This window comes from Nelumbo nucifera, chromosome 3 (genome assembly GCF_055504915.1).
Source record: "Nelumbo nucifera cultivar China Antique chromosome 3, China Antique-T2T, whole genome shotgun sequence".
Lineage (NCBI taxonomy): Eukaryota > Viridiplantae > Streptophyta > Magnoliopsida > Proteales > Nelumbonaceae > Nelumbo > Nelumbo nucifera.
The window spans coordinates 42,483,053-42,508,348 of NC_142651.1; the positions used below are offsets into that span (position 1 = coordinate 42,483,053).

The 25,296-nt window shown below is 34.1% G+C and overlaps 1 protein-coding gene across 1 annotated transcript; it reads right to left on the reverse strand.

The window, feature by feature from the left end:
- Positions 1-6,940: 6,940 nt before the first annotated feature.
- On the reverse strand, positions 6,941-23,893 carry LOC104603923 (UMP-CMP kinase 3). The gene is given in 8 exon segments (XM_088901362.1): positions 6,941-7,324; positions 7,558-7,613; positions 7,616-7,664; positions 7,765-7,845; positions 7,993-8,146; positions 8,281-8,464; positions 13,185-15,599; positions 22,978-23,893. Coding segments are annotated over 5 exon segments (417 nt in total). The 5' UTR covers positions 8,143-8,146; positions 8,281-8,464; positions 13,185-15,599; positions 22,978-23,893; the 3' UTR covers positions 6,941-7,243.
- Positions 23,894-25,296: the final 1,403 nt, after the last annotated feature.

Here is a 25,296-nt window from a genome sequence, read left to right on the forward strand (position 1 = left end):
ATGTTGATTACCAAGAAAGTGGTGGTTTTCAGATATGGGTTTCTTTTCCTGATCTTGAATTTCTTGCAAGAAGAGCTAGAATCCCCCATTTGTTGAGACAAACAATAATTCTCTATCCTTTGAAGGCTTTGATCACAATTGACAAGCCAAGGTTAACTCTCTTTGTCTGGAACTTGTTTAGCCCTGTCTTCCTAACAAATTACTATAACTTGTTTGCAAATAACACGTGTAAGAAGATGGAACCATTAGATTGGAATCATAATAGATCATCACTACAATGTCAAGATGTTCTAGAACATGTTAGAGGGCTTTGTGATTCTCGTCTGTCCAATTAAATTGAGAAGTAGAGAGCAAGCAAATTGTAACATCAATTCCAAATGTCTACAAATATGTGCTGTTGGTTTCCCCTTTTCCTTGCCAAACACCATTGGTGCAATTGAGGTGCCATCCAACCTGAACTTTGCATTTACCTAAACCGATAGAAATTGCATTTGCACTCTTCCCAAAAGGAGCCTTATGAATTTGGCCTCTTTATAATTGTGAGGGCATAAAATGTAATTTGAATACATTTCGCCTTATTCAATTTCCTCTCATTAAGTCTTATATTTAGGCTATGTTTGGTTTGAAGGAAAAAGGTAGGGAAAGGAAGGGAAATGTAGGGAAACCTTTACAAACCTTGTATAGGTTTCCCTTCCTTTCCCTACTTTTTCCTTCAAACCAAACACAACCTTAGGGTATTAATTCTCATATTAAAAAAATAAGTGTGACAAAGAATAATTATTTTTATTGATGATAGAAATAAAATACAAATATAAAACCAACCCAAATGGAGTTGTTCTCCTATTTGTTGGCAAGTAATTCAACCTTTTTAAAATTAAAAAGTTGAAAACACAAAACTTTAAAAATACAAAAAAAAAATGTAGAAAACATTTGGGCGCATATATAATATTGTATATTGATCATATTAACCAAAATTAAGTGTGACAAATAAGAATAATTTTATAGACATAAAAATATAAAAAATTTATAGACAAATGTTGGAAACATATTATTTATTATTATCATCATCATCAAACACGTGCACACTTACTAGTATAACAAAAATGGTTAATTCAAAATTGTCCATTTTAGTGGCAACCTATTATTTTACCAACTCGGTATTAGGTCTGACTAACCAGTTAACCGGTTGATTGGTTCAGTTTTTGACTGGTTCAACTCTTTGGTTTTTCGGTTTTTTATATTTACAATATATACTAAAATAAATATGTAATATACATACTTTAAATATTATAATACAATATATTATAAATAATAAATAATATGTAATATATTATAAATATCAATGTCATATTTATAAATACTACAAATATATAATATATATAATTTATTATAAATGCATAATTATACACATACACACACACACACACACCGGTTAGTTCAGTTTCCTCAGTTTAGTTTCAATTTTTTTGGTTTTTGTTGAGTACCCCTATTCCTAAGATCATTTTTTTATTCAAATGTAGAAGTACAACTTAGAAGGGAAGTTAGAACAAATTGAAAATTCCACAAGGAGGCGTAGACGTACTAATGGACGAGTCATTACAATTTCTACATTTTGATATGTTATGGGTACAACTTTTGTCTTTGCATCAAGTGAATTAACATTAAAAAATGTATCAATTTATAAAAATAAATTAATTAATAATAATGAAATTAAATAGTACTAGTGGGGACATGTGCGATGCACGGACTTTCTTAAGCGAAAGTTAAATAATAGAAATACATAAGGGAAGACAATTGTTTTATAATTTAATTTTTAAATAATTAATAATTATTTATTATTTTTAATATTTTTTTGCAATACAAAAATAACAATAACTATTTTCATTTAGGTATGTTCATCAAACTAATGAAACTGACCAAACTGACCCAACTCGACCCGAGTTGGTCACTTTTTAGTATTTTCAATCGGTTTCGGTTTAGCAATTTCCCAACCCGACCAAATCAGGTTAGTTTCTGTTTGACCATTTGTAAACTGACCAAAATTGATCTGACCCAATTATATATATATATATATATTGATATTTATATTTTAAATACAATTTTTTTAATACAAGAAAGTGTAGAAAATTCCCATATTTCTTAGTCTAATATATTTTATAGTATAAACTTAATTTTTTAAATTTATTCTTTTAATAATATTATTATATTTTTTAAATGAAATTTAATTTTTAAGTTTAAATCTTTTGAACCAACCAACCAAATTGAAAACTGGCCCAAACCAATGCCAATGTTTTCAACCTACCATTGACCCGATCAGTTAAACCATTCGAACCATCACTTAACCTTGATTCTGAGTCTAATTCTATTGAAACTCGCCTTTTGGTAAAAAACCACCCAACTTGGAGAGTTCAACTATTGACCTATTTGAATCAGTTACTAGGTTACAGATTGCATGCTTAGTGCATGTGCAAACTTTTGGAGGCCATAACTTTGCACTCCGATGTCTGATTGATGTGATATTTTTTTCTCAATTTTGGGTAACTTTTCAAGATCATGCATTCTAAGGTGACATGGGTGCCTTGTCCCGCTATTTTTTCAAAAAAAAAACCTTTTTTGTCTTCAAATCACAATTTTTACATTTTTATAAACAAAAAAAATTAAAAATGAATTAAAAATATAAATAAAATGTAAAATAATACATATATTATATGTAAAACATAATTATATACTATTTATTGATAAAATATGTATTTGCACACATATATACATATATGCACATTTGTATATGTATATAAATATATATTTATTTAAATATATAAAATGCTAACGTGGAATGGTTGGTCTAACCCATTCGACCAAGATGGTTGATTTGGTGACCGTGACACAGATGCAAAAGCGGGTTAGTCTCCGAGTTGGTTTTTAAAACATTGATCGGTATAACTCAAGTTGGTCGGTTTTCACTAATGGTTGGTTAGTCTCCCCAACCCGACCAAATCAGTTTGGATGGCCAAACAATCCGCAACCGAACTAAACAGCATAGTGAACACTCCTAATTTCAACTAAATTGATAGTCTAATCTTTAACAAATAACAATAGTTTAATCTCCAACAATTATTGAAAATTTATAGTGAAAAGTACAATAACTAATAAAGCTTCAATATCTCTAAGTTATTTAATATACTTTCCCTATTTCAATAATAGTTAATTTTTTTAAGTATTTATATTTTATATTCTTATTATAGAATATTATTAAATCTATTATAATTAATTTCTTATCTTTTATAAATATTTAAAGTTATTACATAATTTCATTATTTAATATTTCTTTTGTTTTTTAAATAAAGTTTAAAATATATTTTAGTATTAAATTTTTTTATATTTAAAGCATTTAAAAATTAGTTATTTATAATATTATTTAGTTTTTTAAAATTATTTACATTTTATATTCTTATTATCAAATATTATTAAATCTATTAGAATTATTTTTGTGTTTTTGATAATGTTTTTAAAGATATAACATGATTTCGTTATTTGAACTATTTTTTGTTTTTGAAATAATATATAAAATATGATTTAGTTATTAAATTTTTGATATTTTAAAGTATTTAAAATATTAACTATTTATTAAATTTAATAATCCATAAAATTATAATTTATACTATTATTACATAATTTTGTTAATTTAAAATTTTAAAGCTTATTTATGTTAAATATTTCATTATTTGAAATTTTGAATACTTCAATAATATATAAAATATTTATTTCTTTTTGTTATTTAAATTTTATTTCTTTTAAAGTTATTACATAATGTTAAATATTTTGTTATAATATTTATATTTTTAAAATAATTTTTAGATATTAAATTGAATAATCCATAAAATTGTAATTTATATTGCTGTTACATAATTGCATTATAAATTGCATAAAATATAAAATTATTACTAAAATAAATATTATTAAATCTATTATAATTATTTTTTATGTTTTTAATAAATATTTTAAAATTATTACATAGTTTCATTATAATATTTAAATGGGATTGACCTGCCCAAATTGCACCTTTACAATGAAGCTAAGGATATATACTACGTATTCGACTCCCTCAAGCCAATGACGGGTAAAGCCATTGCAGATGGGCTCTCTGTACATGATGGTCCGACACCACCTATTTACTATATTTATATTAGGCCATTGATGATATTTGAACCCCAGGAGGAAACAGAAGCTCGAAATGGTGGTGATGGTGCTGGTGGTGTACTAAGTGCTTGATGTGGCTTGATGATTAACCACTTTGAAGTGTCTTATTCTTGTCTTCTGATAGTCTGGGTGGATTCAGGAGCACAGCTGAAGGAAATCCTTATAGGTTTTGAGGGGAGTAAGCAAAGGTTGAGTTCAGATTGTCGCCCCACAGAGCATTGCCCCACATGCACATCTCACCGTGCATTGAGAACATTTCTCATATTTGTCATGAGGAGATATTCCCAATACACAACTAGAATGGGCTGTGGGACACGTGTGGGGCACCGATGTGGCGATGCCAATTCGTAGATGTTCTTGTGGATGGTGCAGTGTTCGCCATCCACTGAGGAGAAGGTGTTGAAATGATCAGCACTAATGAATGTTAATCTAGATGTTCTCTTGAGTCTTGCCAGAATGGTTTATTGAATCACAGACCAAAGAAAGAGGAGATCACATCTGCAGTTCTGCACCCCACAGAGCGTGCCCCACAAATACAAGAGATTTTTCCAATGCACGCTCAGATGTGCATGTGGGGCGTACTGTGTGGGCCGCAGATATGAATTCAAGAAAGAGTGGCTTGGTTGTGAAATCAGAGTCCAGATCTCCTGCCCACATTTATCGCAGTCATACATGGAGAACATCTCATCCTATTATGTAGAGGAAGCTGTTCCCAATTCACGGGGGATAGTGCATTGTGGGTAGGCGTGGGCAGAATTCTCATGGGCAGGAAATCCCAACTCATGAAATCATGGGTACCACGAGTAGCTATATTGAATCAGTAAGCATCGGGTGGGTTTGTGAGAATACACGGATGGAACTCAGTATTGGAAATGGTTGGTTTCAGGGTACCGAAGCTAGCACTGGATGCAGAGCATCATTTGAACAAGACAATATTGGTGGATGATTTCAAGTTTGATATGCCCATTGATCAATCTGGAGACGGGTTCATCAGTGTCACTGAAGTTGAGAGACGTATGAGAACGCTAATGGATTTAAGAAATGGAAGAGATTTCAAAGAACAAAGGAGACATCAGCCGAAGGTGGCTTGTCCTTGATTTTTACCATGGTTGTGTTCGGCTGTTCGATTCACTTCTATACAATATGTACTCCATTGAGTAACCACTTCCAAACACCGATCCACTCTTTAGGCTCAGTTTGGAAAGAATAAAGTGCAAAACCTTGTATTTTGTATTCCTAATAAATTTTGTATTTGTACTGTATGTATTTTTGTTTGTACTCTTAGCATGTGATTAAATGTTTTGCATTTCCCAGAAAAGAAAATACATTTTAGACTATGTTCTAGAATTTTCTGCCTGATCAATTCCCGCTAATTCTTCAAAATATATTTTCTATTTTTTTTTTATTTTACTTGACCATTTTCTTTTCGTTTACAATTTTTTAGGATAAAACATGTGTATTTTCAACAGCCAGATGCACTAAGCTTTTAAGGTTTGTCTTTAAAGACCAAGACTATTTGCTTCGCATCATGGTCTACCAGGCTGTTAAAAAGAGCTGGAAAGATTATTTTCAGCCCGGAAAGACACAAAAGCTTCATTTAAAGCTTTCCGATTTTCCGTTTTTTTTTTGTCTTTCTGTGTGTCCATCTTTTTGGTCTACACAATACCAAACAAAAAAGACCATTTTTTGGTCTTTTGAGCTTTTTGCAGATCGAAAGATGCACTAAACACCACATAAGTTGGTATATTCAGCTCTTAAATTCAGCCATTTAAACATTAGTTTTCAATTCATGTTTTGCTCTTATGACACAAAATGACCGTTCTAATTATTTCTCTAATCTTCATGAATGAAGCCATTCTCTTCCCATTCCACCCATTAAAAAAAGAGGAAAAATGTGAAGTATGACTTTGGACAGAAGATGTTAGCACAAAGTTAAGGGTGTAAGCATCACAGTTCTGCAAAATGGGTCTCCATTGCTAAGAGGACCAGTACCATCTTGATTTTAAAACATCACCATTCTACTACCACATAATATATGACTAGGCGTTCGAACTGTGTCTGACATGATCAGGTTCAAATCAATTTTTAGTATATGCTTATATATACTTAAAATTTATATTGCACTTATTAGTACAATTTGTTTGAATGTTGTCCTATAAGTTGTAGGTTTAAGTTACAAACTACTTCAATTAATTATTCATGATATACAATATCAAAATTATTTTTAGTTCATTTAATTAATAATATTTATTTATTTTGATCACTGTGAGTTTAATTTATTAATGCTATTTATCTTATTGCAATCCAAATTCAATTGAAATCTGAATATAAATGAATCAAAATTTGAACTGCCCACCAATCCATTTGCACCCGTACTTTTCCCAGCCTGCTCATTAGAAAAGGAATCTTTGTTCAATACAATAAAGTTCTGAAGGCCCAAACCATGCTGAGTCCTGCCTAAGGATCTGGTGAACTTACACATAGCATGAGGGTTAAGAGAATGATGCCGAGCATCTTAAACCTTACTACGAAGAGTTGAATCAAACCTAACTCAGGAAAGCTCTTCTTGGAAACATTATATAATATCCATCAAAATTCTAAATTTAGAAGAAATGCTAACAATTTTCTGATGTCACTCTACTTAGCAAAGCAATGTGGTGTAATGCTTTCTATCATATGGGATGGGGACAAATAATTAACAAGACATGAATTCTATTAGCATCACGTAGTATAAACTATCACAGACATAATATATCTAGTTTTATATAGTTGTGTATTTCAAAATGTTTTGATGCGAATATAATCATCCATACATGTAGTGATGTAGAATATTTATTTACTTAAACATTCTGAATGCTGTTTGGAAATAACTACTAAACAAAGGTGAGGAACACGCAACCTAGATTTAAATTATCAAGATTTCATATCTCACTTTACAAAATTTGTCTTTCATGTGCAATTCTTATCTGAGGTTGGAAAAAGGTTGATGGTTAATGCGCCTCATTTCTTGCTTCTGTTTCCTCTCCCATAAACAAGATTTTACTTATCAAATCTTCCCTTTTAGAGCTTCGTAGAAGACAATCTTGACTTCCTCAAAAACCTCTTCCATAGTTCTGTCAGCCTCAATCTGATAAAAACATTATGCTAGTTTGTTATTTCAACACCCTGTACATAATTTAGCGAACTTATACCAAGCCAATAAAAACCTGTCCTTCATTGAGATTCAGTAATGGGTTAAAATTAGTGGGAATATGTTTGAGAATCATCATAGGAAAATTTGCCAGTATGCCAACTATATAATTGGTACTACAATTAAGACTTTCACAATTTTAAAGGAAGCACACATGAGGTAGAAATTACCTTCCAAACTTTCCCTCTTTGGGTGTAATAATCAATTACAGGTAGAGTGGATTCACATAAACTTTCAACCGCTTTTGTATGCTTTCTATGTTATCATCATCTCTTCCCTTTGTAAACAAGAAAAGGAGGAAAAGCAAAGACATCAAGGAAGATGTAGTCATGACATGCAATATAAATTTTGGAAACAGGAAGACAGAGCCATCTAACCTGGTTTCTATTTAAAAGGCGTCTTGTGAGCTCCTCTTCTGGACAATCAAAGAATAATACAAATTCTGGCTCAATTCTTACCTGCAACATGGCACTAGGATTTTATCAATATGTAGAAGAAAAAAGGACACAGATTGGAGAGATTGCAATCAGAGATCTATATTGAAGGATTAAGAATTAAATCTCAATATTTCACTTATAAAATTGGGGAAGCAATAATAGACTTACAATTTTCTCAAAGGCTGCACGATTCTCTTCACTACGAGGGAAGCCATCTATAAGAAATTTTTTGTTTTCACTTGCCTGCATTGCTTTCTGAAGGAGTTCAACTGTTATCTCGCTAGGAACAAGCTTTCCCTCCTTCATGTTCTTGATCATGGTTCTGAAGCACAAAAGAAAGTAACAAGAGATTTACCAGGTCAAAATGATTAAAAAGAAGCTTTTCATGACAAATAAAACCTACAATTCACTGCAAAACAAAAGAGTTGAACTTCAATCAGTAATAAAACAAGAAACCTCAGTATTCATTCACAACTGGTTTTTGCCATGCAAATGACACAGAAAAGCATGTGATCTATGCACCCATTTGCAGAGTTGGATTTGCTTTCTGCTTCAAGAAGTTCTCCAACATTAAGATGGGTAAATCCGAAATGTTTGACAATGTTTGCACATTGAGCGCCCTTGCCACTGCCTGGACCACCTGTAGAATACTTTATCACAATCAGGAAATCTACCATCAGCTAACAAGCTGCAGAATCAAAGGTAAGAAGCATACCATGTTGTGAAATACTAGGACTAGAAGTAGAAGAGCAAAGATGATGCTAGTGTGATGGCATTTGGATATATTATGGTTTATTTCCACAATATATAATGGAATGGAATGGAAGATGAGGATTCATGTAGCCAACTCCATATAGTTGGGACAAGGCTTAGATGATAATGGTTCTTTTCCATAACTATTTGCTTCTTTTTCTATCTTTATGTTCCAAATGATCTTCTTAATGAAGAGATGAAAACTATTTGTCCTGTCACACAGTACCAAAGCTATTAGGGTTAAAATTCAGTCCACAGTTTACTTGATAAAAACAAATATTTGGTAATATACAAGAGCTACATTTCAATGCACGAGAATTAATGCTTTCTTAGAAGTCAACATATTGGTGCCATAAAATTCTATTAGTTTTGATCAATGTTTTAAAACGCAGAGGCGTGACGTGAGGTGTTCCACTACCTAGAGGGGTGAGGCATAGTTCAGAACGTAAGAGGCGTAAGCCTCCCAAACACAAGGAGACATAAACCTCCTTAAGAGGGGGATGAGGAAGGAGGAAGGGGAGGAGGAAGAAGAGGAAGGAGGATCTCATTTTTCCTTTATTTTTAATATAAATCTTTTATATATAGAAGAATGAAGATGCATATCACTAGTTGAAAGGGGGGGGGGGGGTCTTGTCGAAGCATAGGCGAACGAGCCAGAGCGGTTCCCTTTCCTTTTCTTTCTTTTTCTCATTTTTTATTCTCTTTCTTTCTTTTTCTTTCCCTTCCTTTTCCTTTCCTTTTTTTCAGTCTTTTTATATGAGGTGTGCATGAGATGTACACCTCTAGCACACCTCATGAAAAAGCGAATGAGGCACACGCCTCTTGCACCTGAGGTGTATGCCTCAGAGGTGTTAGCGTCTTTGGCATACGCCTCAAGGCATTTTGGGGGTGCCTCAGCTGGAGGTGCGCATCCAAGCGTGTGCCTCCCACGCCTTTTAAAAAACTTGTTTGATGTATTATTTTGCTAAGTTTTATTTTCTCTGTTTTTTTCCTTTTAATCTTATAGGTAAATTGGGCACTTCCCAATTTCAACAAATGGGGAACACTCCTAGTTAATAGTTATAGAGTACTGTTTTTAAAAGACAAAAGTACCACCATATACTAATTGGTTCCAAATAGAATTATTTTCTTGACTCCTAAGACATATTCAGATTATCAAAAAAGGGTGTGGCTAATCAGTACTTTCTTAATCTTTTTATTCATGTGGTTTGGGCAGGTAAACTAGATGGTGGGACCATTCAAGCCATAACCACTAGCCCTAGCATGATAATGTCTAATCAATTCCCCTGTTCAAGCTAACCATAGGAGGATCAGCTGATGATGATGCCAACACTCACTGACGAAGGAGGAGAGAAGTCGTCCACTGACATGTTCACCTTGAATTGGCCTAACTACCAACCACCACACTTCCACTTGAGACTTCTTTCCCCACTCTCCACCATTGATGCATGAGCATTCCCATTACCTTACTTATGAGCCTTTTACCTTGTGATCGAATGCAACATACATCTGAAAATAACCTATACTCATAATGCCACGTGAATTCCCTTTCCCTTAAGGACCGGTTCCCGTCTCTCTATTCCCTTTCCCTTTACAAGGAAAAAGCTATCTCTCATTTTCTCCCAACTCTTACCTCACCCTCATCCTTGAGTTGGGACTTTGGTCTTCTTAGAGGCTTGAGGGATGATGAACTTAGTAGTGTTTCAGATCGGTTGTCTCTTCTTGGCAATGCCTTTTTTGGACCCTCTTAGTTTGGATGTGAGATTATGGTCCCCTCATCCAAAAGGTTACTTCACTTGTGCTTTTTTTTTAAGGCCCTTTGCTCTTCCCCCGGGACAGTTGGGTTTTCTGACCAAGGAGATATGGTCTAGACCAGTTCCACCTAAAATTATTATTTTTTGCTGGGAGGTGTTTTATAGAATGATCAATACCTTGGACTGCTTGCAGAAGAAAAGGCCTTTCATGTGTTTGTCCCCTACCTGGTGTGTACTCTGTAGGGCTACTGGTGAGGATTGCTCCCACTTACTTGTATCTTGTTCCTTTTCTAGTGCTATTTGGAGTTGGATTTTTGCTTTGTGTAGGTGCAGGTGGAATCTGACTACAAACTTAAGTCAGTTGTTCGATCCTTCATTTTTTGTATGGCCTACAAAAAAAGGAAAAACTATGTGGAGATGTATTAGAGCAGACCTTGTGGACAATCTCGGAAGAAAGGAATGCAAGGGTATTCAAAGAAAAGGAAAGAAGCATTAAGGCTGTAGAGGATTGTATCTTGACTAGGGCCATCCATTGGTTAAGAACTATGGACTTCTTTCATACATTTTCTTTTGATGATATTTGGAGAAATTGGATAGCGGTGGCTAATAATCATACAAGGAAGGACAGGGAATCTGCAGTGTGGGTGCCTCTGCCTGAAGGTTGGGCAAAGCTGAATTTTGATGGAAGCAGCCAAGGAAACCTAGGCCCATTGGGGATAGGAGGGATGCTGAGAGATAAGGACAGCAACATCTTAGCCTTGTTTTCAGGTCCCGTGGGAATAGGAGACTCTAATAGAGCTGAGATTTTAGCGGTTGTACAAGGTATTTAGATTGCAGAACAATTAGGAGTTCAGAATTTGGCAATTGAAGGAGACTCCAAAATTGTTGTGGGATGGCTGATAGATCCGGCTTCAGCTATATGGTGACACAGAGACTTATTGAGGAAAGTCAATTGGCTCACAAGAAGCATGACTGTTACCACTCTTTGGGTGGGAAGATCAGCAAATACCTTAGCAGATGGGTTAGCTAAGCAAGGGGCTTCAAGGGAACATTTATTTTCGGCTGCACTGTAATTTTATTTATGTTTATTCCTGCTTTTAACTTGATGTAATACTCTGTTAGAAGAGGTAACAGCTCATGCCTCTTCATGGGTTTCCTGTAATGCCTTGATTTTCTGGCTTAATAAAATTATCTTCATTCATAAAAAAAAATGCCACATGAATTCCCAAAGCTACCCTTTGAAGTACTTGGGTCCCCACTTAAGTACTTGTGAGGGGATCCACTATCTTCACTACCCCTAACACAACCACCCAAGCTAGTTACCAAAAAATCCACTGCACCATCTCAATCAACAGCCAAATTATGGAAGCCTATAATAAATGGCCTCTACCATCTACCCGAGACTGAACTGACAATTCACCCTTCTTGCCCATCTTGGAGAAAGCAGACAAAAACTCAACCCGCTTCAGATTCTTCCCCCCTGAACCACTAGCCACGTGTCTGAACTACATAACCAAAATTATCCTTGTAACCTATCACACCATTGCCTTCTATCTTCCGCTCTTCTGCAACCAGAAATTGTCTTTCAAGGTAACACATAAATAAGTCTTCTCATTCACCATTATATGTAATTTGTACGCCTCTCCTGAAAACTTTAAGTCTCCTGTCAGATATCATCCCATGCTAAGTTGCTCTCATCCATGAACATAAATCATCCCAAAGAGTTTCCAATCTCTTTTAAGGTGTGAAGATCCAAGGCATAAGGTGGAATCCCACATACTACAAACCACACTCATTTCATAAAATGATCATTTTTCAATCCACCCATCAAAGGAGACCAAAAGTCAAGATGATGTTCTGGACATCTAACCAAAGCCGCTTCCTTTTCTAGAACTTCTATCACTTTTCTTCTGCTATTAAATATAGATAAGAACAAAACCTCCTCCCAATATTCTTACTTTCATGGGTGAGAACATGCTCCATTATCTGTTAGTCCAATCTATACCTCTAAAAACCTTCCAACCAGGCATGCATATGGCCATCTCAATCTTCTCCCAAGTATCTCTAGTGTCTGGTATCATGATCTGATGAATCTTTGGACTTATAATCTTCAACCCATGACAAACATATATAGATCCTATAACCAGATGATTCTCTCTCTCTCCCCCTACATTTCCTTTTTGAAGTTAGTGAAAAATGATATAATGAATGTTTCTGCAGTTCTTGGAGTTAGTGCTTTGAGGAGTCATTTCTCTTGGTAGCAACACCATTGCCCTCTCTCTCTCTCTCTCCCCTACATTTTTTTTTTGGTTCTTTCTTCTGTCCTAATTTTTCTCTATCTTTTGGTTTCTTCCTCTTTTCTATGAAACTTCTTCAATGTGCTGTACAAACACCTTTCCTTGATGTGATGTCTTGTCCAAATGCACATTAAACAAAGTAAACAAAGAAACACACAAGCATGCATACATTATATACATGTATATGTATGTTTGTCACATTATGAATTCATTCATGTACATACCTACATATGCATCCAATAGTAACAGGTGATTATATTGTGTTTAATCTTGAAGTTGGTCCACTTGTGGCCTAGATCTAGCCTGATGATACATATCAAACTGATTTACCATGCTAAGCTTGGCCTGAAGTATTACTCATTACAGCTTGTTTCAGCACCCAAACATGCTGAATAAACCTGGCCTATTAGCATAAGTAGACGCCACAAATTGCAAACCCATTGAAAGGTTCATGTTTAGAGAGATGGAAGATTATATACACCAATACACCCAACATGGCAATATGGTGTTAAACAAATTGATGACTACTGCAAATCTGAATGGATCAAATGCTCACCCAAGACAAAAATAACAATGAAGTTCACACTTGAAGAGTTCCCATTCATATCCTGCAATCAAACAGCACCCTCATCAAACCATTAGTAGAAAAATGGCGATGACTCTCTATCTCTCTGGTGTAATATATACATACATATATACAATTACACATCATATTTTATTGTATCCTCATCTTACGATGCATGGAGCTTGAGGAGGTAGATATTGCCTGATATTTTACAGATTATGAAGGTTTTATACCTTAAACAAATCAGTGGAATTAGTATTTGTGGAAGTTGCTAACCATGTATATTGAACTATAAACTATAAAGCAAATATATCTGTCTCCTATAGTAATATGATTAATACAGAAGCTTTATGTTGTATTTGATGTAAATTGCAATCCACTTTCTCCTAAAATTTGCTTTAGAACTGAAAGGTCATACCCTAAAAGCACTGATAACATGATGTCAGTTTCACCTATCAGCATAAAATTCAGCTACTAGTATACATTGAGCAAGAGACGATTGATTGGTGCCAGGTTTAGATGGCCCTCACTAAACCATAAACCTTTTACGACAAGATAAACGAAGATTTGAAGAGGTAAGACAGTTAAAAGGAGTTAATCCAAAAAAATAGGGAATTCTTTTCTTGATGTTACGGCATATTTTTCACTCAAATTTCTAGGATGCTGCAATGATGGTTGTAGGAAATAACAATATAGCTCAAACTGCATAATATTACAAGTAGCAGTACCCTATTCAAATATGGAACAATGCGGCTGAACAGATATAGCCCAACCAAAGCACATTGACAATGAAAGGCAACAAGAAAATTTAAGGTGCTTCTACAAAAAAAAGATTATGGAATGAAGCTTTAACAGTATGCCTTCTAATTTAAATGCCATCTTTAGTGTTAGCACAGGAGATTCCTCTTTCAATAAAGTCCAAGAGTAAGTCCTGAAGATCTTACAAGCTAAACTACCAATATTCAATTTAAAGAATCCTAACATGAATTACCAGAAATGTCAAATGAAGGCCAAGTGGTAAAAGGTACTCCAAAGCCATAGCTTGGGAAACTGGCAATTTTGTAGATATTATTGTTGCTCATAAAGGAGGTAATCAACTTAAGGATAAAATATTGATTGCGTTGACCAAGGAACCAGTAAAAGCAGTTAAAATACTTAGATTAAGGCATGAGCTTGTTTAAGGCTTGAAGCTCCAAACCTGTGATTTACCTTCATATGCATATTATTAGGAGTTTGTTATTTATTAAAGATAAACAACATTGCCAATTAATGTTTTTGTTAATGCAAAGGGATTTGCATAACAGGCAACATCTTTTTATATAGACAAAATTGAATAGGATAATCAATGCAAGGAAGCGAATATGGGGTGTGGATTCTAGTTTAATTTTGTTTCATATTTGACTTTGTTTTGTTTGTTTGTGAGTAGTGAAAAACATAGCCACAAACAAATAGATGTAAAGCTGAGGTGGGTGCAAATTTGTATTCGGTTGAGATTTGCACTGCAAACAAACAGGGCCTTAGTAATAAAGTCAACATTTTTTTTGCAGGTATGATATTAGAATTAAAAAATATATATATGAACTACTTTTATTTTAACAGTACATATTTTTCCATAGACATTTCCACAAGTCCATGTTTTCTGATCTTGCCGAGTCAGATTCTTGGACATGCATCGGATTCTAACTCCTGTATCCATATCCCTGCAACACTGGATTAGGAAAACTGCTGAACAAGTATGATTGGAGAGTTGAAATTACAATTACCCATATAAAACTCGGACCAGTTCCCTCAACTAGTAACAAGATAGAGAAGCACTTACCAAGACATAGGAGGAACCAAAGTTCACCATTCTCAAACATTGACCTCTTGGCCATGAAGTGCTTTATATAATAATGGATGCAATCCATTGGATTAAAGCTTAAAAAGGGTAAAGAAAAAATATCTTGAACCTGAATTATTCCAGAAATTGTAATCTGAAAAACTAGGCGGGCTAGATGGGTTAGCTTGGTCCATCAATTCCATCCTGATTGTGTAACCTAAACCCAACTTGAATCTGAGTAGAATTTAAACAGGTCAATCCAAGATGGCTGACTGGTCAGACAATTGCAACTCAATCATGGAAAAATTTGGGCATGCAAGGGTACCCCTAGGATGACCATGCACACCTTGTCAATCATTTCAGAAAAAAAGAAATTAAAACTCCACCAAATTTCCCAAAAGCAATTAGTCTGTGGACTATAAGCAACTAAAATCAAGTAGAGCTAATTTTGAACAGACTTGTCAAGAAAATTTAAGGATGATACCTTGTTAGAATCCCCCTTTTCTACAGAACTCACTGTGATGCTCATGACTGCCAATTCTTTTGCACTTTCAATGTTTCCTTCTTCAATACAAATCTGAAAAGATCTAATAAAAGGACAGAGTTTTATCCAATCATCAAAAAACACAATGCAAAATTAAGGATTTAAATAGCTTTTTTTTTTATTTGCTGAGTACAAGAACCAGCTAGAAAAAAATGGTGAGAAAACCCAGAGAAAGGATTTCTTTGATCACTGAAAATAATAAGACAACAAATATTCCTACTAATGCTTTGACTTCTTTTCTCAGTGTACAGTTCTTGAAAATTAAGGGAAAAAGGGAAAAAAAGCTGATCGGAAAAATCAGAAAACCCTAAGCAGTACTTCTTCCTCCTGAATTCTATCAAGGTTAATGGGGAGAGAGATTTGGGAAGGAAGCGGGAAGTTACAGAAAACGAGGGAAGTTTACACCGGAGAAGAGAGAGACCATACACCTGCCACGTAACATGCTTTCGTGGCAGAAAACTTGGCGGGAGAAAAACGACATAAAAAAGAGCGCTTCGAGGAGGAGGAGGATACAAATCATACAATATACGATACCCGAAAAACTGATAACCAATTAACAGGTGTATCTCATCCAAAATAAATAGGGATTTTTGAACATGCAATTCCCCTCAGATATCTGAATTGCAGCCCCTCCTAGTATTCTAGTAGCCTCCCTATAAATCGCATCCTGCCCATGGATCCGACATCAATCCACGGTCAGGATTCAGTCTATCCATAGAGTGGAGTATTAGGTTTCTAAGAGTGGATTGAATGGTAAAAACCTCTAAACAATAATGTGTGTATCAACGCCCGTTTTTTGTTTGGGAAAATGAGGATTGTTCAGCTTAGGGTCAGAATTTTTAAGTTCAAAGTACAGTTGGGGTGGGTGCCAGCTCGAAATTGATGCTAATTCATGGACGGGCAGTGGTGTATATTTTGACCTTTTGAATGTTTATAGTTTGGTATTGAAGTTCAGAAATATGCATTGAGCTTGTCCGTATGTTTCCCACTGTTTTTTTGTTTTATTATTATTTTTTATTTCTTTTGGAGGGCTACAACGGGATAGCCCATCCCCCAACCCAAGCGGGATTCAATCTCAAGTCCCCCATTCGATTTTCATTAAGTTATTTATGCAAGTAAAATTAGGGATGTTATCCTACCGGTGGGAACCCACCCTTGTGGAGTGGGTTTTTTCCTTGAAAGATGTGTTTGGGGGCGGGGACAAGTTTTAATATTCTACAACCTGCATGGTTACAGGTAGAGGTAAGGTGTTAAGCTAAACCCAACCCACATTTTGTTGGACAGCATGTAAAGTTTAGTATTTGGTGTTGAATTTAATAATCTTTTGAATTTTATAGGAAAGATAATTGATAATTATATGTTTTTTACAAGTTTTAATCAAATAATTGAAAACTTTGTTTCTTGTTTGTGTTTTAGTTTACATATTTATTGTTTATATATAACAAGAAACAATAGAAAATTAGATGCTGATTCTAAACCTAACCCACTTCTATCGTTGAATGCAGGGAGGGTACGGTTGGGGAGGGTTTTGCATTTTCATATGCAAGGAGAGTTTGGATTCTCAAAATCCAACCCGTTATAGGTTTTGGGGTAGGAACAAGTTGGGAGGTTTAAGGAGGTGATAGGGTTTAGAATTTACAAAACCCTCCTTGTTGCCATCTCTACAGGTAACTAAGACAATGATCATTTTAGTCGTAAAAAGCCATTATTAAAAGGGACAATTTTATCTCATCCAATTGTTGACAACTTTTTTCCTAGGTGGGAAAGTTATATATCCACCTGAGAGGTGACCATCACTTAGGCTCCATTTAGTTTGTGGAAAATTTTGGTTAGGATGGGATGAGAAAGTGTGTAAATTTCACTTTCCATCATTTGGTTATACAATTCCTATGTTTGTTTTGTGGGAAAATAATTAGAGTTGGACATGATTTTTTTTGCAACCTGTTTTTCCCCAAGTTTGTCTTCTTGTTTTAAGATTTCCATGCTTGTAGAACTCTTTCTCTCTCTATTTACATAATCATCTTTGCCATATACCAAATTAACTATTAGTAATTAACATAAACTGACTTGACCTTATTAAGCCTTTTCAAAAGTTGGGTCTGGCATGTTGGGCTTCACACTAAGCAAATGAACTCTTATTGCTTTGATTCTCTCTCTCTCTCTCTCTCTCTCTCTGATTAGTGTCTTTAGTTCAGGGTTAAGGTTTTAGTTAGCATGAGCACATTGTTGCATGGGCATGTCCAACTTTATATGTAATAAAAAAATAATAAAACTGGCTATAAATAAAGCTCTTGGGCATTACTGAACCAAAATGATAAAGGCTAAGTACAAGCGAGAGAAGTTTGTTGAGAAGAGTATAAAATCTTTTAAGAGAAAAAAAGGATAAAGGCTAAGTACAAATGAGAGAAGTTTGTCTTCCAGTTGTAAACTTCTGATTAGCTTAATTAACTATTTTGCAAGCACATTTCATGATGCTACCAAGTAACTACATAGACTTAAACTTATGTGTCAAATTTATGGATGATAAATTTGCAGATGTAATTTCAATTTCTTGCATAAAAGATATGCATCCATGTCCATACTGTGACATGATATTTAGCTTCCTAGATTGTTAGATGACTGTAGGGTGGTTCATCATTTTACAGATTTGAAAACATCCAACAAATGCAAGGTGGTCCATACTGTTCACACGATATTTAATTTGAAGTTCTTGAAAGAAATTACAGACAACTTATCAACATTAATCTTCATACATGCACCTAAAATTATATAGAAATACCCATGCCAAACTGGGCATGGCCACATAAGGCAGCATATGTAAACACAGAAGAATTGATGCAACACACCCACACACCTGGATTTGATGGACAGTAGATACAATTTTTATATGCATTAACCACACAAAACATAGAACAGTATTGCCTATTGTTACTATCAACTTAGAAGTTTGAGGTTCAACATCTTCAAAAATGCATCCCAAAACCTGCTAATAAGAGTACATAATCTTGTTTGAGAGAAAGAAATAACACCTAAGCCCAAACAAGAAAATTTGAATTCAAGGAATCAACACATATGAGTTTGTTACAGGTTTGTCATAGATTTCTATAAAAATTTGCAACCTCCATTGTTCTATAATGCCAAGTCTTCTGGTAACACAAGAAACATAGCAAACATATAAAGAGGTGATTAAACCATCATTAACTCTCAAAATATCAAGAGGTGGTTATGTTTGAATTCAATTCTTAAAGTTTCTTTGAAAGTCAAATACTAGTAAAATAGACCATATAATTATCAAGAGGTGGTTATTCTTCTCTTACCACCTCATGTCTTTTTCTTTTCCCACCATTTCAGTAGATCTCTCCAACCTAGCCAGCCTCTAAATCTACGATTACTGTATAATACTGCAAGGTAGCATTTTTTTGTTTTGCTATTTTTTTTTCAAATATTCAACTCTAAAAATGAGGGCAGTGGAAGCACAATTGTTGGGATGGAATAATGAAAAAATTAGAAAGAACATGATAAAAAAATACTAAAAGCTTACCTACATTTTCCTTCTAAAAACAAAGCAAATGAAAAGAGGACCTATTTTAAGTAGGCAGCCAAGTATGCCATTTTAAATTAACATATGCTGAAGCCAAGCAAATCCATGAACCAGAAAGAACCGCTTAACGAACATATGTCACATTTCTTCCTAATGGGCATATGTGCAAACACATGAAGTTGCATAATTAACATCTTTTGATGTAGAAAGATTTCCGAAATGATTCAGAATTGTCTTACTAAAGCAATGCTGTTTATTCAAATATGAAACTAGAATCGCAGAAATCATTTTCTTTTTTTGGGAAAAGAGTCAAACCACATTGGAGTTGAAAATTCATATAGAAGAGAAGCATTGTATTTTGGAAGTATTATGAAATCAGTCAGGATATGGTGGTCTTGATGTGTGCGTAGCAGAAGAAGAGAAAGTTTGTAGGGATGCAAATGGATCGGATCGGATTCGAATCAGGGTATATTTGAATCCGATCTGATACTATTCATGCTGGATCCAATCCGACATGAACAATGTCGGATCTGATCCGATCTGATAGGACTCAATTTGAATTCGAATCCTATCGGTAAGTCAGATCTTCAGATTTGATCCTATACGACTTGTTTTCTTTAAAATTTAATAAATTATTGAAAGAAAAATCAAATATATTAATTTAAATAAAGTAAAAACAAAAAATACAAATATTTTTAATTATTTTCGTCATATATATGTTTTTTTATAAAAAAATAATATAACAATTTTATAAAAATATGATATAAAAAATATATTTGTAAATAAATAAATAACACATATATATGTATTATATATATTTATAAATATATAATATATCAAATTGGATAGGGGTGATCTAAATCTGATCCGATTTCTGATCGGATCATATTATCCAATCCGATCCGATATGAAGATCTGAATAGGGGTGATCCAAATTCGACCAAATAGGATCGGATCATGATCCAATCCATTTGCACCCTAAAAGTTTGAATGTGATCCTATGGGAAGAAAAGTTGGTCTCCCTCTCCTTGTCAACCACTACAAATAGAGGTTATGTGTAGAGTGTCAAATCTGGCAATCAGCCCCAAGTAAGTTGGGATGGATCTATACAAAAAAGAACATAAACAAGCATTTGACTGTTATGCTTATGGTACAGAACTGAAAATAACTTAAACTGAAGTGGCTCTACCAAGTGAACCTGGTTGAATCCAGTCAATCAGATCAATCTTGTTTCAGAACATTGGTTTAGAAGTATTAAAAAACACCAAATATCATATTCACCATGATCAAAACTATCAAAATAGAAAAGTTACCAATAAACTTTAGCAAACATATTTAATCTGTATATCAAACTTCAGATATATTATAATGCCAGAAATATATCAATCCTAGCTATATATACACAAATATACACTTTGTGATACTGAAGTAGTATGTCATGATCCCAAGAGACTGTTTGGTGATGACTTATTTACTTGTACCTAATAGTTCATTGGTTTTGTCTTTTAGTCAATGTATAAACACTAAAGCAATAGTGAGCTCCTTATATGCTTAATGGTTTGATGGGGAAACCTCATTATTCCTAAATATTCCATTAAATTAAATGACTATCAAATTCACTATAAAAAAGTTGATTTCAGTTCAGCCAATCCAATAGTTCTCAAACAGCTCCTAAGAGTTTTATCCTTCTACTTCCTGCCAATATTCCTTTTTTTCCCTTTCTTTCTTTCTATTCTCTCTTTTTTTTTTTTTTGGGTGGGGGGGGGGGGGCAGAATTATTTTGTTAAGAGGGTAAAGTACAAAAAATTCTTGTTTCTCATCAATTATCACAGAGATCATTTGGTGTAATAGCAATAGCAAAGTGATATGTGAATCAAATAGTAGATAATCATCCCAACGTAGAGATGCAGGTTTCCAACTAGAAAATAAGCATTTATTGGAGATAAAAGCTTAAAACTTATTTAGGTGTAAACATGTTTTTAATGCTCAAAGTTTGTCTTTGTTTCTATTTTATGTGGTCCATTTGGTGTTTCATTGATATTTCTATTACCCAAAAAAGTTGTTTCTATATTTATTATACTAAGTAAATACCTCACTAACTCCCTCTCTCTTCTTAGATGCAAACAATGGATTGACCTTCAGAAAACCCAAACAAGCATCCTTTTTTGGTCAACTTCATCTGTGGATTTTGATACTTTGGTGGTCCCAAAATAGGATTAGTGGTTTTTGGGCAAGTCTAATATTCTCACAAAGTAAAAGTACAGAATAAAAAGGAAATACAAATAGTAGAGAGATAGATGATTAGATAATTAAAGGAGTCACAACAACAAAAGAAAAGGAAAAAAAATCTAACATTAGGGGTGCTCACAATTCGGTTTGGGGTTATCGGTTTTTGGAAAACCAATAACCAAAACTGAACCGAAGCTGATCGGTTCGGTTCATCAATTTTTCAGTTTTTTATTATTTACAATATTTATTACAGAAAATATATAAATATATAAAAAACTAGAAATATATATAATATTATATTTTAAATAATAAATAATATATTATATATTATAAATATATATATACACATAATGCATATTTATTAATTTATAATGTATAGAAAATATAATATACATAATATATATAAATATATGTATACTGGTCGGTTTGGTTAACCGCTGATTTTCTATTTTGGTTACCTGAAACCGAACCAACCGGTTTGGTTAACCAAATTTTTTGTTCGGCTTAGGTCGGTTCGGTATTTTTTTTGCTCACCCCCTATCTAACATTACAGAATTGAATCAGAAAAATAAAGAAACAGTTTGAATAGTTTCCAATAATCAATTATGTTGATTGAGAGTAATCGATATTTATAGATCACATGAAAATATGTAAAACTCTAAGAAAGAAAAGGTAAAACAAAATCAATTTCTAATGCCCAAACAAATTCATGAAATAACTTCTATAAGCAAAAATGTCAATACCTCTTTCTGTAGAAAAGCAAACTAAAAGAAAACCCTAATACACATTTCAGAATACAATTGACTCATTTCAGAAGAAATGAAAACAGGTTAGAATACAAGAACTATTCTCTCTCGAATCTGGTTCAAATAATCTCTTCTTCTCTTCTTCTCTTCTTCTTGTGCATATTCTTTTTATGCTCCTAGTTTTTTTTCTCTCAAGTGTTGAAGTTTAATGTCTAAGCCCTTAGAACATGCTTACATAGGCTTATAGAAGTTGTTTTCCATGGAAGGCTATGAGAAGATTTCTTCTTCCTCCTCCACTATATCGAAGAGGAGGAGAAGAAAAATGCACTTAACCTCAAAGAAACTAAGCTCAGACTTGGGTTGCGTAGTTCTGAGTCTCATGAGAGGAAGGCTAATGTTGGGGTTGGAGTTTCCCTCTTGGGAAGGACGGTGGAGTATAACAACAACTACTCACTTGATGTACTGAAAAATTTTGTTTTTAGGTCACGGCTAAGAGGGGATTCTCTGACATTATTGATGGTTCTGGGAAATGGGTTTTCTCTAGGGCTAGTGGACCTGAGGTTGATTTGGGTCTCGAAGTTGCATTGTTCTCCCTGAGAGGTGGAAATGGTGGCAAGTCTCTTGTTGTTTTGGAAAATAGTAAACAATAGTCTTCTTTGGTTGTTCCTACGCTCAAAGATACTTACCCAAAAAGAATAATAACATAAGAAAAAGAAAAAAATGTAAGTCTCGACTGCACAAGGAGAATGAAATTTCTCCTTATCGGAAATAGTGAGGAAGATGACAGGAGGTCCAATCATTATAAGACTACCACAACAATGAGGATACCTTCGTATGCATCAAAACATATAAAAAAATAGTGAAAATGGCTCACTGCTGCAAGAGGGTTATAGATCTAGTCTTACCTTTGCGCGAGGTTACCGGAAAAGCCGTTAAAGGTATGATTGTTGAGATGCTGGGCTGAAAGGAGAACGGGAGAAGAGACTCTCAAGTTCCAAGTCTAACAAAGCCCGATTATTTTTCTCAGAGGCGCCTCACTTTTTTTCATTTTCTCATCGGGGTTGCATTATTTTGGTGGGATCTACTCACTTGTTTTTTGGGTCCCACATTTTATTCTTTTCTCATCCCAAACTGCTATATCCCAACAAATCAAACATGGAAAAAGATATTAGGGCCGTTTGGCAAGTTTTATTTGAAAGATCTTTTGAAAACTTTGACAGTCAAAAGATGATGTGAGCTTTTGCATCAAGATCTTATTAACTTGAAGACCTTTTTGTTAAGGCATGTCTATTTGCACAAAGACTAGTTGAAAAAAAAAGGCAAAAAGCTTCATTTGGAGCTTCTCGAAAATAGTCAGAAATGAGTTTCCTGTGTCTTTTAAGGGCTATGGCTTTTGGTGGCTAAATCTTTTCCCAACCAAACGAGAAAAGACCAAAGTGCAAGCTGCCAAGCTTCTAAAAAGCCGACAGCCCGTGCGAAAAGACAAACCAAACGGGGCCTCATTTAGGAATATTCCTCTTTTCCCATTCCCATCCCACAAACCAAATGGAGCCTTAGGGAAAAAATTTTCCATAAACTACACATAAATTTGTAAAAATAACATTGATTTCTTGATTAATCAAAACCAAAATCCCATTGACGAAATTTCCCCCCTCTCAAAATCCAAAAAACAAACAAACCCCAATTGATAACTGAAGAGCAAATATATAGATCTAGTGCATCATAAGCTGATTCTTGATTGGATGTGCATCGCATGAGACTGAATGAATACACACTATTCATCAAATCCAGTGTAGCACCATCTATTCTTCTCTTTTCTCAAGCCATTGTAAGATCTTTCAATATTTTTTGGGTTTTAAAATCATTTAATATAAATAAATCAGTTTTGTTGTTGCGTAAAAAAAATCTTTTTCTTTTTTCAATTTCCTAGTTGGGCTTCGAAATTTATACAAGGTCTATGCTTGGGCTCAAGACCTAAGCCCAATAGTTAAACCAGACTCAAGCTTGGGGCTGCTCAAGATCTAAGCCCGATAGTCAAACCGGACTCAACCTTGGGGCTGAAATGCTGAATGCTGACGCAAGGCTTTTTTTTTTTTCAGGTCATGGGTCAATGGTTCAACAGTTCGGTTCAATGGATTACCCTTGACATTATTCTGCATATATAAACATACAATCATTCTGCATAAAGGAGTTTTTTGGTATAAATAGTGGGCTAACAGCTAAGGTGCCTTCAACTCCTTGCATCACATAAATTGTTGAAAGTTAAAAAAACCACCCCAATCCAACCATCAAGCACAAAATTATGAGCTTTAAAAATTTTCTATAATTTATAATGTATGACACATGGTATGTGTATAAATAAAGGACAAAAATATAAGAAATTTAACTTTTATGATCTGTACCAAAACCAATGCAAGCATCGCTTCATATAATATAGATAACTTATGACATGTGTCAACTATTCAACAGCATTGGTCAGCACGTCACTAAACAAGTCAACAGTTTTCAACAAAATTTAAGGTTTAGGTTAACCCAAATTGGAATAAGGAGATAAAGGCACCACAGTATCAGATTCCCACGTAAGTAAGGGCCATGAGTTTTGGTCCAATCTATAACCAAATGAAAGATCTAATCTAAAGTTCTAAACAAGGTGGAAATCAAATAACTTCAAATATATCATGGGATCATATTGTTCGTACACATAAATCATAATCCGAGTTAAAACAAGAGAGAACAAGAACAAAAGTAAAGTAAAACTGTAAGGTTCGGTGGTGATTAATCTAAGCCAAACCCAAGTTGTTTATATAGTGTTAAAGAATTTGTGATGGGTTACAATTCCATGGGAGATAAAATAAAGAACAGAACTCTCCAGAGAAACATGATAAACATAAACTCCTCTAATATTATCCTAAACCATCATGTGTGTTAACAATTAATGAAGATTAGGATAAGCTTGATTTTTTTTAATAGAGAAAATTTCATTCAACCATCAACCATCATGCTTATCCTAATCTCACTACACCCAGCCATAAGATCAGGGACAATAAAATTATGAGGACTAGTCCAAGAGTCGGACTGACCCAAATACAAAGCTTGCCAGCAAGAGTCCAAGAGGGTTCACAGAGAACCCTAACGATCTCCAAAGCATCACCTTCAATGACGCAGAGGGAGGCAGTGAGGTAACACATCAACAATCTTGGCACAAGACATGAACTAGCAGAGTC